Source organism: Rousettus aegyptiacus, unplaced genomic scaffold (assembly GCF_014176215.1).
Source record: "Rousettus aegyptiacus isolate mRouAeg1 unplaced genomic scaffold, mRouAeg1.p scaffold_m13_p_1, whole genome shotgun sequence".
In the NCBI taxonomy this organism is placed as follows: domain Eukaryota; kingdom Metazoa; phylum Chordata; class Mammalia; order Chiroptera; family Pteropodidae; genus Rousettus; species Rousettus aegyptiacus.
Genome location: NW_023416284.1, coordinates 36,341,922 through 36,359,599, shown reverse-complemented (window position 1 = coordinate 36,359,599; position 17,678 = coordinate 36,341,922). Strand labels below are relative to the sequence as shown.

The 17,678-nt window shown below is 49.3% G+C and overlaps 1 protein-coding gene across 3 annotated transcripts; it reads right to left on the bottom strand.

Annotated features, from left to right (window-relative positions):
• Positions 1-1,712: 1,712 nt before the first annotated feature.
• TMEM61 (transmembrane protein 61) lies at positions 1,713-12,727 on the bottom strand. Of its 3 annotated transcripts, none has more exons than XM_016120463.2 (4): positions 12,635-12,727; positions 12,167-12,245; positions 7,847-8,196; positions 1,713-2,107 (listed from the first exon to the last, which is right to left on the bottom strand). In XM_016120463.2, exons 2-4 carry the CDS (start codon positions 12,179-12,181, stop codon positions 1,837-1,839), a joined length of 636 nt encoding a protein of 211 aa, XP_015975949.2. In that variant the 5' UTR covers positions 12,182-12,245; positions 12,635-12,727; the 3' UTR covers positions 1,713-1,836. The 3 variants fall into 3 exon arrangements, with proteins under 3 accessions (XP_015975949.2, XP_015975947.2, XP_015975948.2); XM_016120461.2 differs by having other exon boundaries at positions 12,167-12,316; positions 12,635-12,706; XM_016120462.2 differs by lacking the exon at positions 12,167-12,245 and having other exon boundaries at positions 12,635-12,677.
• Between the last annotated feature and the right edge of the window lie 4,951 nt (positions 12,728-17,678).

Here is a 17,678-nt window from a genome sequence, read left to right as displayed (position 1 = left end):
AGATCCATGAGATCTGGCTTGAGTGGCTAAGAGAGGGCCTAACAATGATAATAATAGCCAACATTTATCGAATCATTTGTTCGGTCAACAAATACTGAGCATCTCCCTCATACCAGGCACCATTTCTAGGCTTTAGAGACACAAACATAAAGGAAAGAAAGAAAAAATTTCCTGTTCTCAGGGAGCTGATGTCCTCATGGGGAGATATATACAATAAACAAACAAACAAACAAACAAATTTTAGAAGGTAACTTGTTAAATGGTGACAGGGATTATAAACAAATAGGGCCTGAAGGAAGCTGGGAGTGCAAGAGCATGGGTGGGACTCGGTTTTAAACGGAGTGGTCAAGGACGCCTCTTGAAAACAGGGACTGAACACTGAACAAAGGCGCAGGGAGGTGAGGAGCGAGCCCTAGGGAGGAGCTTTGGAGAGAGAGAGAGGGAAAGTACAAAGGCCCACAGCAGCGGGACTGGGGACTGTAGCAGAAAGCAGGGGGGAGGAAGTGGGAGGAGGAAGGGCCTGCCCCGACACCCTGGCCCCGGCCTGCACCACGGTGCAGGCTTTCATCGTCCAAAGTGAGCTGGGAACCACTCAAGATTCTTAGCCTAGAAAAGGCATCTTCCACCTGGGGATGGTCAGGCCATTCTGAGCTGAGAAGAGACTGCAGGGGACACTGGTAGAAGCAGGGAGACCTGAGACCAGGCCCGAGTGGGAGGATCTCAGCAAGGAGCCCATCCAGGCCTGAATGAAACACTGGCTCTGCCTTTATGCTCTGTGATTTTACCTCCCTGAGGCTCAATTTCCACACGTGCAGGTGCGTCCAGCAGCAGAGCAGCCTGGAGGGTATGAAACAATGGCAGAGTTCCTGGCCCAGCATTCATTAGGCCCTCAGGGAATGCCACTCTTATCCAGCTGACTGAGCCCCAGGACTTTGACCCGCAGCTTGCTGTGTGACCCTAGGAAGGTTGCTTAATCTGAGATGGTTTTATCATCTGTGAATGGGGTAATGTGAAGATGCAGAGATGCAGAATGCAGCTGGACAGAAAGCAGACATTTCTGCCATATCTGGAAAGTAAGGACAGGTTGTGAGCTCCCTATCACAGGAAATATGGAAGCAATGACCAGATTTGCACTTGGTGGTGGTGGTGGGGGGCGTGTCACCTCTACTAACAAAATCTGACAATCACTTCATACTTGATAGACACCTGTCACTGGGCTAAAAATACTGCATTTGTCATTCAGTGCATTAGTTCTGAGCCTGCACGGTCAATGTGAGCTTACAATGTCAGCTGCTTTCACCTCATTTAATCCTCACAGCTCAGCTCTCTGAGGTAGGAGCTGGTGCCACTGTAATTCCCAAGTCCCATTTTACAGAAGAGGAAACTGCAGCCGAGATAGGTAAAGTCCCTTGTCCAAGGTCACTCAGCTGGTACATGGTGGAACCCTGGCATGGCGATCTAAATTAAGAGTCCGTGTTCTTTTGGTTATAAATTTAGTGTGTGACCTTAGCCAGTCCTGGCTACGCCTCCAGGCCCCAATTTTCTCATGTGTACAATAAAATCTCCCAGCTGACAGCTAGTACCAACTGCCACCCATACGAGTATACCACCTCAGCCCAGCTGGGCCTCTGATGACGGCAGCCCACCAGCATTGTGTGGGGCGAAAGAACCACCAAGTTGGGCCCAGGAAACCCAGAGAATCATGAGAGATAACAAAATAGACTGATTTCAAGCCATTTGTTACACAGCAATAGATAAATAAAACAGTATTCAGCAACAAACATTCGTTGAGTGCTTATTATATACCAGACACTGTATTAGACACTAGAAGAAGCTTTAGGGCCTGTTAAGAGCCTTTAACTTCCTTCTGTTGTGGTCTGAACCAGCCGGGCAGGAGCAAGCAGCACCAGGAGTTATACCTCCAGGGATGGCATCTGCAGCAAGGATGATGCTCTCATAGCTGGGTGGAGGCAAGGTGAACCGGGTCTCAGGCAGGGCATCCCCGGAGGCACTGCACGTTGGGCCTTCCTCCAAGGGATATGCAGGTGCGGCCAATGGGCAGCACATGGCCTCCTCGTAAGTAGGGATGGCAACAAGCTTTGGGGTCCTACAGGGACAGGAGAAGAGACGCTGTTAGCAGAGGCAAGGGCATAATCTACTGCATGCCAGGGAGACAGTGAGGAAGGCGGGGGAAGGAAGAGCTGTATACCCTGGTGCACACACTCTGTGGGTTCCCCAGGACCCCATATACACACTTGGAGATTGGCCTGAGCGGCCCCTGCCAACTTCAACTCTCCCATTCCACCCACGCTGTCCCCTCCCTGCGTGTGCTTACCGTGCCTCCTCATGCCTCCTCCGTCCTCTCTGCAGGGAAAGTCCTTTCCACCTTCTTCACCCTTTCCCTGCTGTTTAGTCCCTCCTTGTCTTTTGAGACTCCTCTGGGAAGCTCTCCTGACTGGTCCTTCCCCCAGCAAAGCTCCCATTCTTTGCCTGGGCTCCCACACTGCTTTCCTCTGTCACCACACTGAATCTGCCTGGTTGTTCTCTAGGGCAGGGACTGACTTTGAGTGTCCAGGGACTGACTTTGAGTGTCCAGAGGCTGAGGGCATATGCTTGGGGATGTTTGTTGAAAGACTGAGTGATGGTCCGTGGGCGGAAAGACTCCCAGCTTACTGTAATATCCCTTACAAGAGCCAGAGTTGTGGACGCTCAGAGCAGGAGGGCAGACCTCAATTCCCTTATCCATCTGGATGTTTGAAGCTATGATATGGTAAGTCTGCCAAGTAAATACCTCTGCTTGTATATCTCCAGAGATAAAGTCAACCACATCTGTCTGTGAACAGCTTGGCTTTCCTGTGACTCTCCCCCAGTTTCCCTACATGAACCACCCTGCAGAGACCTGACATAGACACCAGGTCCTTTGAGGCTTCTCCGACCAGGCTCTGCATCTGAATTCCAAGAACAAGTCCCCACCTCCTATTTGCACCAGTGCTGATGGGAATACTAGCCCTCAGTTCTCTTAGGGCCCCCGCCAGTCGCCTCTGAGGAGTTCCTTTCCCTTCTCCTCTTATGACCCTGTGTGGCGAGAGTATCACTGATCCTAGGCCTGAGCTGTTTCTGCTTTAGGAAGGATCCGATCAGATATGGAGGCTGACCAGGTGATCTTGAAGGTCCCTTCCCACTCCAAGTCACTTGGGGGCTGGTTATGCGTCTGGGCGCTGGGTCCCTCCTCTGCCAAATTCCTGGAGGGACATCAGGGTCAGTAACTTTATTAATCTGGGCCTTGGTTTCCTCCTGTTAATGAAGACAATAATGGCCCCTACCTCACGGGACTGTGTGGAGATTAAATGAGAGAATGCAAGGGGATACTTAGCACATGTCCATAAATGGGCCGTAGTCACAAAGTCTCAAAGGTCTCCATGAAGAAGGAGTATGGGCAACAACACTCATCACAGTCTCCCGCAGAGCAAGGCCCACATAGGCTCAGGGAGGCTGTCACTCCCCCAGAGTCATCAGTTTGGAGCTGGTCGGGAAGCAGTTCAGCCTATACCAGTGGACCTGCCCATCTCGACAGGGGAGCAGCTGATGGCAGAAGCTGGCCCAGAAGACAGAAGAAGACATGGAGGGGATTTCACTCCAGGGCCTGGTGATGAAGCTATGCTGGGAATGTGCCGATGCCACTCATGTGAGCACCCATCACCTGTCAGAGACGTGGCCTGTCTCTAGGCAATGTGCCTTTTCATCTCAAGCTCACTACAACCCTCGGAGCAGCCCACTGGGAGGCAGGCTCACTGCTGCAGTCACAGACAGAATCATGGAGCAGACTGTGAGGAAGCCTTGGGTTGACCCCCACCCTGTGTGCTAGTCTGATGGAGGGCACCAGCCAGAAGCCAAATCCGGGTCTCCCCATCCAGTGCTCTTACAAACGTCTCTCACAGACCCTCCTCTGGAAGGCAGTCCAGGAGCTTCGAAGCTAAGGAAGCTGATAAGGGACCTAACCCTTGTCTGCACTCCCAGCATCCTTTGCAGGTGAGGGCAGGCAAAGATTATTGTTCCTGGAGACAGGCAAGCCAGGTTCTATTGTTGTGTGACCTAGGCTGTGTCCACACTCTCTCTGAGCCTCTTTCTCCTTAACCGTAAAATGGGGGTAACAATTCCAATTTCATAGGGCATGGAAAAATGGAAAAAGCTTTGACAACACACAGAAAAATGTGGGTAATGAGGCTTCCAGAGCCCCACATCTCCTGCCTTGCTCACTTCCTAGTAACACCCCTGCTGCACACACCCCCACTTCTCCACACTCTAGAGACATGACAAAGGATTGGGTTTGCTTAGGACCGCCCCAGCAGGCGTCAGCAGGGCATGGGTGAGCTGAGCCCACAGCGGAAAGTTTGCTTAGAGAACATATGTGAAATGGCACCCATGCTACCTGCTGTCACCTTAGTAGCCAGCTGGGCCCACCCAGCCCCAAGTCACCATGGTCAAGGTTCAGATTGCTAGAACTTGAGGATCGTGAGGTCTCATGCAGGGAGGACATATTGCACACTTTATGGGGAGGCTCGTTCATGGTGTGTTCTGGAGGATGTAGCACCCTGAAGTCGTGTGGGGCGGGCTGCCACTCTAGTCCCCATGCACAGGAAGCTCCACTGAGGCTGGGGCTCACCCGCTCTCTGGAGCCTGGTTGGGGTAGGAGACCTGGCCTGGGGCCAGCTCCTCTGCCCTCAGCTGAGCCAGGCAAACATGGTGGGAAAAGGGGAAGGGACAGGGATGAAATACTATTTGCCAACACTTAAACCCTCCCATCTATTTCACATTTCGTGACAACCCTGAGGGATAGCATCTCTCAGCCACTGTACCGATGAGTCAAAGTCACACATCAACCAAGCGGTAAAGCCCCAGATCTAATTGCAACATTCAAGCCAGCTCCACCTATCACACTTCTCCCGACCCAGCCCCTAACCCCCTCACTCCTCAGCTTTCTCGTCTGTAAAATGGGCCTAATCCTTATACTTGTCTCATAAGCTGCTCCACTAATGAGCAGGTGAGGCTCAAATCAGTTAGCGGGCATAACTATAACATTGTAAATAGTAAGGCACAGTAACGGCTGTGAAAGCTAATGTGAGCACAAACTTTACACTGCATTCACTTCCCCACCTATCTTCTAACGTGAGCAACCCTAGGGAAAAGGTCTGTCACCCCCACCTGACAGACGAGGAATTAGACCCAGCTCAGAGAGTCTAATACGCTTAAAAAAGAAAGAGCAGAGACTGAAACCCACATGTCTGAATAGGCCCAGGCTTTTTCTGCTGTACTCAGTGGGTGGGGGCCCTAGGAGACCTCCTGTCCAGACACTTCATTTAAGGGTTCACCCATAAGATGGGAGCCCCCAGAGGGAAGGGGTTTGATCTGTTCTGTCCAGTGTCGTCTTGTCAGTGTCCTGCATAGGACCCCACACATAATAGGTGTTCAGTAAATATGGCTAAATGTGTGAAAGAATAAGTAGATGAGTAAATGGAGAAACTGAGGCCCCGAGAGAGGAAGTAATCTGGCCAAGCCACCAGTCTAGGAAGCGTTTGTCTCTGACCTGCATTTACCCGCAGCCAGGCACCCTCCAGAGAGTGAGGTGCCTGAGACAGGAACAGCATAGTGGCCTCCCCATGGGGGCCAAATGCTGGGCTAACAGGTAGCAGGGCTGGGCTGAGTCAGCCCCAGGGACAGGGAAGAGCCATTAGCAGAAGCGGCCTCCCTGACACTCAGTACTGAATCTAAGAGTTGGGTCTCTAAATCTGATGGGCCTGCATCCTCCAGAGTGGGCCTCATCCCTGGCCTGGCAGGGAATGAAGGCCAAGTGGCCCCACCTGACAGACACAGCTGTGGCCTGGACCCTGTTGGATCAACATGGCTGTGTGTACAGACAACACCCACCCCCTACCCTCAGGCAGGCCACAGTGAGTGGAGAGGGATAGGCTCTGGGCCAGAGCTCCCTGAGGCCTGGCCTGGTTTCAACAGACAACTAACTCACTGTGTGACCAGGTAGGTCACTGGTCTCTCTGAGACCCAGGATTCTCATCTGAGAAGTGAAGGGTTTGGCTGGAGAGTCCCCAAGGCCCTGCCCTGCCCTCTAACAGTCGGGTCAAACCAAGGCCTAACCATTGAACTAAGCGGCCTCTATTAAATACAGTCGAGTCAAACCAAGGCCTAACCATTGAACTAAGTGACCTCTGTTAAATACAGTTGGGTCAAACCAAGGCCTAACCATTGAACTAAGTGACCTCTGTTAAATACAGTATCTCTGCTGTACTCAAACCAAGGCCTAACCATTGAACTAAGTGACCTCTATTAAATACAGTTGGGTCAAACCAAGGCCTAACCATTGAACTAAGTGACCTCTGTTAAATACAGTATCTCTGACCTTAAGGATTCACAGGCCAGTTGTGGGAATAACCTGTTAAATTCCTTAACTCAGAATGCATTTTCCCCTTTAACTAAGGGAAGAAGGTGTCCAGGTCCCAGACCAGCTCACAGATGTCTGGTTTAGCCTCTAATACACCCAACTCTGGTGCTTACAAAGTGGTATGAGAGAATGCAAGCTGTGTAGCCCACAGGCTCTGCTGCTTTCTAGCTGTATAACCCTCACCATCTTTTTCTGTAAATGGCAACAGCAATTCTTACCTTGCAGGGGACAGAAGGACTGGAGAAGATGTATACAGGTCCCTGATATATAGGCACACCTAATACTTGGTTGGATGAATAAGTACTTAATAAGTGCCTGCATAATTCATTTTCTTAACAAGGCAAAAATTGGTTCTTGGTGATACTGTTATTAAAAATTGGTTATTGGCGATACTGTTCTTATGTATAAGGCACGGATATACATACAGAATATAAATAAATATGTTGTATATCTGTGGTATTTAAATTTCATGTAGAAGATTAAGAAAAAATGCCTAAAAAGCCTCCTTGGAATGAAAATGAAAAATAAGGTTGAAATATATTGTCTTAATGTAAGATTTGGTCTGCACTCCGCATCCCACCCGAGCCTCCACATGTGCTCTTTTGCCTGCCTAAACTGCCTCTCATCACCTTAGCCACTCGAAAAAAAAGTTAACATTTACTGTGCATCTAGTGTGTGCCAGACACAGGGCTAGGTTCTCCATACATATCGCCTCATTTAATTCTCCCCGTGTCCCCTGAGCTAGTGAGTGGGCGAGAGCATAAACTCTGGGCACAAGTCCTGGCCCTGACACATACTAGCTGGGTGTCCTTGAGCAAGTTGCATAACATCTTGGTGCCTCTGTCTCCTTATCTATACATGGAGTTAATAACAGTACCTACTTCAGAGGGCCTCTGTAAGGATTAAATGAGTAAATATACAAAAAGCACTTAGAACAGTGTCTGGCCCATTAAGTACCATACAGGTGTTTTCAGATGAGCAAGCTGAGGCTCAATGGGTTTGCAAAATCTACTTGAAGTCCTACTTCTAATTAGTAATAAAACCAGGAGAGGATCCTACTCTGACTCATGTGCCGGGGCTTTTAACCCCTATGCTATTTTCAGCTGTAACCTCCTTCAAGAAGCCTTCCTAGATTTCTCCATATCTCCACAGGCCAATGTCTGCATCTCTCTAGAAGCTCTAACTACTCTGGCTTATCAAGATCTACTTCTGTCATGGGGCCTTAAACTCCTCCAAGATTGTGCTGATCAACCTTCAAGTCCCCAAGGCATAGACAAAGCTGGTCCAGAGGAGGAACCCACCCCATGAGGATTTACTGAGCAAATGAATAATGATGGAATCATGTCCTCCACTTATGGCCCCTACCAGCTTTCCCCATCCTAGTCCACTGACCTGCAGCTCTTCTTTTCCAAGGGCTCCACAGTGAGGTAGTGCAGGTCTCTGGAGAGGTGATATGGGTCCCATTGGGGTGGCCCCTGGGTTCTGGCCTTGATGGACCACAGCAGGCCAAGGAGCAGCAGCAGGCCACCTGCACTGCAGCAGAGGAAGCTGATGGACCTGAGCAGGGTTCTGGGGGCCTCAGGTGCAGGGTGTCCAGTGGGTGGGGCTGGCTGGCCGGGCTGGGCACCTGTATTCTCTTCACTCCACCAAGCGAAACAGAGTGTCCCAGCCACGAGAACCACCATGCCGCTGACTGTCATGCAGTAGCGAAGCGTGGAGGCCACACAGCCCCTGTCACAGGTCTGGACATGGAGAAGGAAAGACGAGAGTAAATGGGCATGTGAGAGACCCACTGGGTACTGGAGACCCAAGTTTTAGTCCTCCTCCACCTGAGGTCACTGTGCAACCTTGGAGAGGTCATTTGAGTCCTCTGTGCCTCAGTTTCCTCATCAGTGAAATGAAGATTATGTTCTCAACTTTGCAGGGCTGTCTTGAAAGTCACAGAAAATGTGTCTAAAGTTCCTTTGCATCATCCCTGAGACCCAGTAGCTCAGTAAGTGTGGCCATATTCACTCCGGGCCCTTCTCCAGGCCTCAGATGTTTCATTTGCCTGGTGGGCATAAGACTCCATTGTGCCTACCATGACAGGGAGGAAGGAGAGTGAATACGTGTTGGGTCCACAAGGCCTGCCGGGATTGGGGCTTGCTGGTTACTCATTGCCTCGCTTCACCCGGGTCACAATCCTAAGAGGTTGACGCTAAATCTCCATTTGACAGGATGACACTGAAACCTAGAGTAATAAAAGGGCAAGTGTGATGGAGGGCACTGAGAAGTCTGAAGTTGAAACTCATGATAGAAAACAAAATTGTGCAAACGTTGTGCAAAGTCACCATGGCCTTATTTATTATAATCCTAATTTGGAAAGAGCCTAAATGTCCAACTCTAGGGAAATGGCATGTAAACCACGGCATAACCTCTAGATGGAATATTAATGACTGATTTTTTAAGAATTTAGCTCAGCTCAAATGTTTAACAATGGGGAAATGCTTATGATAGCTTCCTTTTTCAACTTAATAACCTAATTATGTACACAGTGTTATCACAATTAAACAAAGAAAAATGCACAGAAAAAAAAAGAACAAAAACACTGAGAGGGAACCTGGTCCCGCAGAGCACACAGACAGGAAGAGGCTGAAACCCAAGCCCATGTTGTCCCCTAACCCAACCTCTAGGCCATTATACTTGTACCCTCTGCCTGCTAACTTGCTTTTATCTCTCCTCAAGGCTTAACTTGACCCCACCCAAGATTTTGCTGGTGACACTTTAAACACCCAAGTCCCCTGGGCCTTCTTGAACCACAGCTCTTATCTGTGTTTAATTTCTCCTTTGCTGTCTCTATTAGCCCTGTTCACTGCTATATCTCCCAGTGCCTGGCACTTAGTAGCTGCTCAATAAATATTTGTTGAAGAAATTCTCTTAAATGAAGAAAAGTGTTGCTGGGCAAATGCTTGTTGTCTAAAAAGCCTACCACACAGCTAGGCGGAGCGGGTGAGGGGAGGGAGCACAGGAGTCCAGCGGCTCCAGCACCCAGCTGTGGAACAGAGGCCGGGCTTTGGTGCCCACTCTGCAGCTCACCAGATGTGTAATGGGGTAAGTTTCTCAACTGCTCTGGGCCTGCTACCTCATCTGAAATGCCAAATGGAGTATATCTGAAAGATACCCTGCTTCAAAGCCATTCGAAGCCATGCTCTTAAGGGAGTGTGGTAGGACATGGCACAATGTTCAAGATACAGTAGCTGAAGCTATCAATAGGATGTGTTCCCACCAGAGGTGTGGGGGAGGGGAGGAATAGAGGAAGGGAATTAAGAAGTACAAACTTCCAGTTATAAAACATGTCATAGGGATATAAGGTACAACGTAGGGAATAGAGTCAATAACATCATAATAACTATGTACAGTGACAGATGGTTACTAGATTTATAGTGGTGATCACTTTGTAAGGTACATAAATGTTGAATCATTATGTTGTACACCTGAAACTAATATAATACTCTATGTCAACTATAATTTAAAATAAATTAATGTTTTAAAAAGGGCATGTTCCCAAATATGTTTTAAAATGTGTGCATGTGCATGCGTGAGAGAATGTATCCTTGTAACACGGTGCTCTAGGAGAAGACCTTAATCTTTCAGAGTCCCCAGACCACCAAAAGCATATAGGGGGGAAAAAAATGCCATTTGTAAATTACCTGCAGTTCTCTGCCTATGAATCTGTCTTTGGGGCAAGTATCTCCTGTCTCCAGCTCAAGGTATTTTCATAGGGGGAGGAAGAAGAACCTAACTACTCTCTCCCCAAAGTTAGACAGCTGGAGAAACCAACTTAAAAGACAAACCAGCAAATGACAATAAGCTCTAGACTGCATATTACAGCATTTGAGTTACCCTTCACACTTAGCGTCTTCACATCTGACTCAACCACAACAGGGCAGGGAAAGAAATTCCTGCTTTGCAAATGAGCAGATGGAGACCGAGAAGGTGAGGGACTTTGCCCAAAGCCAGATTCGGCTGAGTCCCTTAACACTTGAAGAACTCATTCCTGCATAAGGTACTTTATGATACTTTTTATGTTCTATAAAAGCGATAGCTGCTTATTGTGGAAAAAAAAAGAGAGAAAACTACAGAAGAGAATAAAAATGCAAAACATAATTGTTCAAATCTCCCCTCAGAGATGAGTATGATCCCCATGTGAGTGTTTCCTTCCATTTCTCCCTTGGCCTACATACACGATGTTGGTGGCAGCAGGTGTGTGCTGGGCATTTACACATGCCGGGCACCACACCAAGCACTTCATAAGTATCCCGTGACTTAACCCTCAAAATAGCATTATGTCCTGAGGACACTAGGGTTTTGAGGATGACAAATTATCCAAGATCAGTGCTGAATTTGAATCTGGGTTTCGTCTGACTCAAATCCCTGTGTGTGTGTGTACAGCTAGATCTAGCTATATTTTTAGTACATAAGGTTGAGACTTTGATGTGAAGAGATGTATCTGCAAGTTTTTGGCACAGGCAGTTCTTGCTTTCTAGAATGTACTGCCCTCCTTCCTGCCTCGACATCTCCTGGGCCTCAGACAAGCCCTTGCGATTGCCCTTCATGTATTCTCACAGGTGTTGTGGTCACTGGTCATCTCCCTCTGTGTGGGTCTCCCTCTTTCCATGTGGATCTCCCCATGGGCAGGTAGGACGCATGCCAATCTGACACCACCAGAGGGTAAAGGATGGAAGGTGTCAGCGTTCACTAGATGAAGGACAGCCTGTTCTGTTGGTGTACGGTGGTTTTCATTATTATCACAGATCAGGGCTCTGACTATCATCAGCAAGATTCCCCCTGGCCCATTTCAGAGAGTGGTCTTCAGTGGTCTTCACCTCTCGCATTTGTGTACCTAGTAGTACCCTGATGGGGAAAGAAAAAATGGCTCCTTGCCCTGGAGGGCATAATCCCAGTCCCAGAGAAATCCCACTTCTGATCCTGGCACTCAGTCAGGGCCTGCCTGGCTGGCCCCCTTCCTCAGCTCCCTGACACCCACAAACACCCGAACTCCTGCCACCTGGGGGCCTTTGTAAGTGTTGCTCTCTCCACCTGTCTCCATCCCGGGCCCACCCCTTCGAGACCCAGCCCAAACACCACCCTCTCCCAGAAGCCTTTCTATTGCTGCCATCCCCACCTCCCACCAGCCAGAAGAGGCCTTTTCCTGCCTCCAATTTACTGCTCCCTCTAACTATGGCCATTCTATGTTAGCTCTGTGACTTTAATCAGGCTGCTCAACATCTCTGAGCTCAAATTCTTGCCTCCCAGGGAGGAGCAAGTTGTGAAGATGAGACAGCATACATGGCAAGCTGTAAGTGAAGCATGGTGACATAGAGCCAGACAGAGGACAGACCCTGGCTCTGACACCGGGCTTCTCCATGCCTTCCGTCCTCCAGTTTCGTACTGCTACTAACAAGGGAACTTCGGATGCCAATTTTCTGTAGAGAACTTAACTGTCTGAACAAGTGGCCACGACCATCTCCATGTAATCACCGGGTAAACTGAGGCTCTGAGTGCCATGGCCCTAGGCCATCCAGAGAGTTAGAACACAGAAGGAGACCGGGGTGTCCACACTGCGCACCAAGCCACCAGGGGTCAAGGTGAACGGAAGGGGTCCTGGGTGGGTCGGCGTTAGGAGGAGCCAAAAGGCTCCTGAAGGAGGAAGAGAAGGAAGGATGTACCCACCGCGGGCGCAGCCATCGCAAGGCAGGCGGTCAGGCGCGGTCCAGGCTTGGGGAGACGGGCGCAGGTAAAGGCATGGTGGCTGTGGGACAGGAGGGTGACGCGAACCTGGGAACAGCGTCCTTCGGTTCCCCTAGCCCCGCCCTCCGCACTCTGCAAAAGTGCTAAGGTCAGGCGCCGGGTCTCGTCCCGGGGTCTCGCCTCGGGGTCTCGCCTGTCCCCAGGTCTGCTCCCGCCGCCCGGCACCCAGAGCAGAGGTGCCGAGCCCGGCTCGCCCCGGCAGGCTCCGGTCCCGGGACAGCGCGCTCCCAAGGCGGCTTTGCAACCCGGTGGGGGCGCTAACGCGGGCGCCGACGAGCGCGCGGGGCCCTGGTTTCGCCCTCGACTCCCCTGGTGACCGTCCCCACCCCGCCCCCGGCCTGGGCTTGGCGGAGCCGATTGCACCCTGGGCTCGGGCGCGGCCCGCCGCACCTCTCCTGGGATCCGCATCCTCGCAAACTGCGGCACGCGACGAAGACTCGGGAGAACCCGGCTCCAGGAGGCTCCAGGTGCCGCGCCACCACCCAAGAGGCCCCACTGGATCTTAAAGTGACAGCACGAGAGGGGTTGGCGGGGGTTGGGGTTTCCCGGCGCCAGGGGAGCGGCTGTTATCTGGAACCGCCCTTGAATTGTCAGGAACCTCTGTCCTTGTGACCATCCCACCCTCACTATCTCACTGGGGCAGGCTTGGGAACGGAGATGAACTGCTTCTGAGAGCCATCAGCTCTCAGTCAAACAGGAGTCTAGCAGACCCCGCCCCTTCGCTCTCATTTTACAGCAAGAGAAACTGAGGCCCAAAGAGGGAGAGTCGCTGGCCTAAGCGTTTTTGCTACTCCATTGAGTAACTGGTTTTTTCTTCTCATAGCGATCAGTCTGAGAGCAAGCCCTTCCGGCAGGCCCACCAGGACCTCACATCCAGAGACGGAAGGCTTTCACAGAAATAATGCCCACATGTAAGTGCTTCCCCCAGCCCGAATTAGAGGTCACTTCCCCAGACAGCGAGAGGCCAGGGAGAGTGGAGCTTGGAAGCAGGGCCTCCCCACTTATCCTGTGACCTAATTTCTCTGAACCTTCTTCCTTTTGTGTAGAAGGAAAGCTGAGGATCCCAACTCACAGGTCTGTTGAGTATTGAATGAGTTAAACAGTACAGGTTAAGCTCTGGGCCATTTAACAAATGCAGACTAAAAGCAATTTTTGTGGACAGGTGATTTGGGCACCTGGAGGTAGGGTCAGCTGTGTGTTTATTTGTGAGAGAGTGGGGGTGTGGGGAGGGAAAGAGAGGGAGAGAGAATTCTTCTATGGGAGTACATCTGAGCTGTCTTAGAAAGCTAGGAATGGGGCTTAGCATCCAGGCTGAAGGAACAGCATGTTCAAAGGCTGGACAAAGTCAGAGGCTGGTTAAACCTTGAAAAGTTCATGTGGGTCAAACGGAGCCAGTTCCTAGACCAGCCCAGGTCTGGGTTTGGTTTTTGTCTTTTCCTGTTGCCCCAGCAAGGCAGGGGACAGGACCTGAGTTCCCTCAGCATTGCAAGGATTCCCCAGGGTGCACTCTCATATTACGATGGCTTTATTTGTGAATCTCTTTAGTCAGTGGTGACCTCCCCTCCAGAGGACAGGGATTAGTTGTGATTTGGCTCAGGACCCAGCCAGACCCAGCAGGGTCAGGACCACTGGGACTAGGCCCTGATTAGAACCCAGGGATCTGGCTCAGCTCTTCTGGCTCCGTCTACTTCTTCCCCACTTTTGGGGGAGCTCTGGGAGCCCCACAGTCTTGGTCATACTTACAGACCCTTTCTGAGCAAGCAGCTTCTTGGATGTTCCCTGCCACTGGGTGGAAGACTCAGAGGAGAAAATTGGTCACCAGCTTCTGCTTCAGGCGGGTAGGGAAGAGGGCCACCACTTGCATCTGCTTATTACAAGTCATCAGCAAGTTGCTTTTCTTTTTTTAATTTATTTTTCAATTACTGTTGACATAGCAATATCATATTCATTTTCGTTTGTTACCTCAGCAAAATCACGCAGGCTGAGAGATGAGTGCCTTGCTCTCAGCCCCCCGAGGGTGCTCTCAGGTCCTGCCCTGTAGCCCCCTCCAGCTCAGCAATGGAAAACCTGAGCCAAAACTGTCTCCCACTTTGAAGCTCTCTGACAACCTCTTCTGCTATCAGAGGAAGAAAACTCGGCTGTTAAAGGGCCCCTGTGATCAGGTTAGACCCACCCATCTCTCTGTCTTAAGGTCAGCTGATTAGGAAACTCAATTAAGTCTACAAAATTCTTGCCATGTAAGCAGAGGGCAAAGGTCATAGGGCCATCTGAGAATTCTACCCATCACAGGTGCTTTCCAGGGAAGACAGTATATGTGTGTTGTAAACACTTTCATTACAGATTCATGCCTTCCGTGCCAGGTCCCATGGTGGACACAGAGTGCAGGACACATGGAATGACAGTGTGCACAAAGAATTTGGAAACAGGCCATATTGTGACAAGATCTTGACTCTGAATGTGACTTGTCAGGGATACTACAGAAAATGCCTCAGGATTTCTAAATAGACTACTAGGGAGGTTTCACGTAGGTGGCATCTTAGCTGGGTTGTGCTACGTACAGGATTTCAACAGGCAAAGAAAGGGCTGGGACCAGGGATAAGGAAGGAGCATTTGCTCCAGGCACGACACAAGGTATGTCATTCTTATGCTGGGCTTTCATATAAACCAGCCTATTAAGAATTATGAACGGAATAAAAGTTAGCATCCACTGACTACCAAATGCCAGACACTATACTAGGTACATTGTATACTTAAGCCATTTAATCCTCAAAGGCCCTATGTGGCAGGAATTTTTTTTTCCAGATTTATTGAGATATAATTCATATACCATAAAATGTGCCCATGTATAATTCAGTGACTTTTAGTATATTCACAGAAGTGTGCATCCATCACCATAATAAATTAAGAACATTTTCATTACCTCCACACCCCTTTAACCATCACACTCTAATTCCTCCATCCCTCTCAGCCCTAGGCAACTACTATTCTATTCACCTATTCTGGACATTTCACATAAATGGAAACATATAACATGTGGTCTTTCGTGTCTGGCTTCTTTTACTTAGCACATTGTTTTCAAAGTTCATCCATATCGTAACATGTATCGGTGAGGATATACCACAGTTCGTTTACCTATTCATCAGTTGATGGACATTCGAGTTGTTTCTACTTCTTGGCTACTACGAATACTGCTGCTGTGAACATTCATGTGTAAGTTTTTGTGTAGGACATAATGTTTTCATCTCCTTTGGGAATCCAATCTTGGAGCAGACTTGCTGGTAACTCAGCCACCCAAGATCAGAGAACAGAGCAGTTAAAATTCAGGTCCATCCAACACCGAAACTCTATAGTCCTTACTTCTGGGTATCTATAAAATAGTACAGAAGTCCCTTTTTACTACTGCCATCTTAAAATGTTCATTGCTTGAATGCAGGCATCTTTGTCTGTTGTATCTGATATATCCAAAAAATTCTAGTGCCTAGAAGAGGCTTAACACATAGTAAGTGCTCAATAAATACTTATGTGAAGGGGACAAACAATTAATGCAGATGATTTGAAGGCAGGTGAGTGGAGTTATGGGAAATTCCTTTTGGTCCCAAGTTGCACCAGACTGGGTGCCAGGATAAATTGTTCAAACTGTTGGAGCTGACTCCAGCCACTCTTCAAGGGATGTGCTCTTACTCATGCAGCTGACCTTGAAAGGTCTGTGGCCCTCGTCTCTAGGGCTCTGGGGGTTCCTGGAATTCTGTGCTTAGGAGACAGTCTATTCATGGAGAGGCAATGAGCTACTGCATCCTCTGAGTTCATGTTCTCAAAGAGGAAACTGCCATCTGCGGGTAAGAAAAGAATTAGAACCTCAAGGCCTCTGCTTTCTTGGAAGGCATATTCTTCCCAAGTGAGATGGCCCCGTGCTATTCTGGGGCCTCTGTTCTGGGAGGGCCCATGGCTGGAGTGGGGGAGATGCAGGCCAATAGGAGGAGGAAATCTTGTCTAATAGCCAAGACAAAGGGCTGAAGCTGGGAGAGTGTGTGGATGGGGGGCTGGCAACAGCCTTGACTCCAGGGATGACCTCTGGGAGCTTGGGCAGACACACAAAAGGACTCGGATTCTGGGAAAGAGCCAGCTGCTCCCTCTGTTTCTAGAGATTCTGAGAAAGATACAGCAAGCTGACTGTCAGTGTGGAAGGGAAACTATTCTCAATATGCTGAAATGGGGCAGAAGGGAGGAAGCTGGCCAGACAGGAGGCCTGGTTTGGGTCAGGACTGTGACTCGTGGCCTTGGCCAAGTCTTTGCCCCCTTTCAGCCTCAGTTCCCTATCTCTAAAAGGGTAGGGCCCTTTCAAGCTCTGAGACTATTCTGGGGTTTAATTCTCTTTCTTCCTCTCCTCCTCTTTCTTCTGAATTTGACTTGCTAATTGGTAAGTTCCCGTCCCAATCTAATAGAAATCCTGGGCTTGATTGTTTAGAGTCAGTGCTTTCTTGACAGGCATATAGGCTCTTTTGGAATCATCTACTGCTAACCTAGGATTTCTAAAGAGCATATTTCCTGCCTCAACTCCTGCCTCCTATGCTAATCTATTCCCAACCCCAGCCCCACTCACCCAATGGCTGATGTCCCATAAAACCTCGCACTCAACCCATTCAAATCAAATCACCTTTTTCCCCCAAAGCTGCCCTGTCTTCCATGGTCAATGCTCATCGAATGGCACCTCCACCCACCCAAGCGAGGACATCAGCAGCAGCAAAGCCAGATTCTGGGGAAAATACAATCAGTCACTACCCTTTCTGGGCCTGGTTTCCCAGCAGTGAAATAAAGAGTTGCATGTGACATAACTAAAGTTGCTGAAAGGACTGAATTCTCTGTTTTTACTCCTAAATTTGCCATTAGCCAACAAAGTGACCTTGACCAAGTCATTTATCTCTGGGACCTCAGTTTCCCCACTAGTAACTGAAATGATTGGACTAGATGAGTTTTGGGCTAGGGGAAGTAGATAAAAGCACTGACATTGGAGGCAGGAGATTTTGCTTTACATAATCATTAGTTCATCTTTCGGCCCTGGGCCAGTCCCTTCCTGGGTTGGGTCACTGGGCCACCATTTTTCCTTATGTCGGCTAGGGAGGGTTGGCCTACCTGCTTTCCCAGGACCCCCCTCTGTCTCTGCCCCTGATATTCTAGGACTGTGGTACTAGGTCTCTTGGGTCATATAGCTAACAACTCCAGGAAGTATTTGTTTTCTCTCATCACTCTGGAAACTTCCAGATTGTTCTTTGGAACTATTAGAGGTCCCTTAATCACTGTGGCTCTCCAGGCAGCTGGAGAAAACTTGGTCTGCAGGAGCTTATGTTCCAGTATTTTAAACGGAAAAATTTATACTGTGTTCAGAGCCCACCTAAAGAGCCCGATCAATTTTCTGAATATCACTAAAATACTCTTT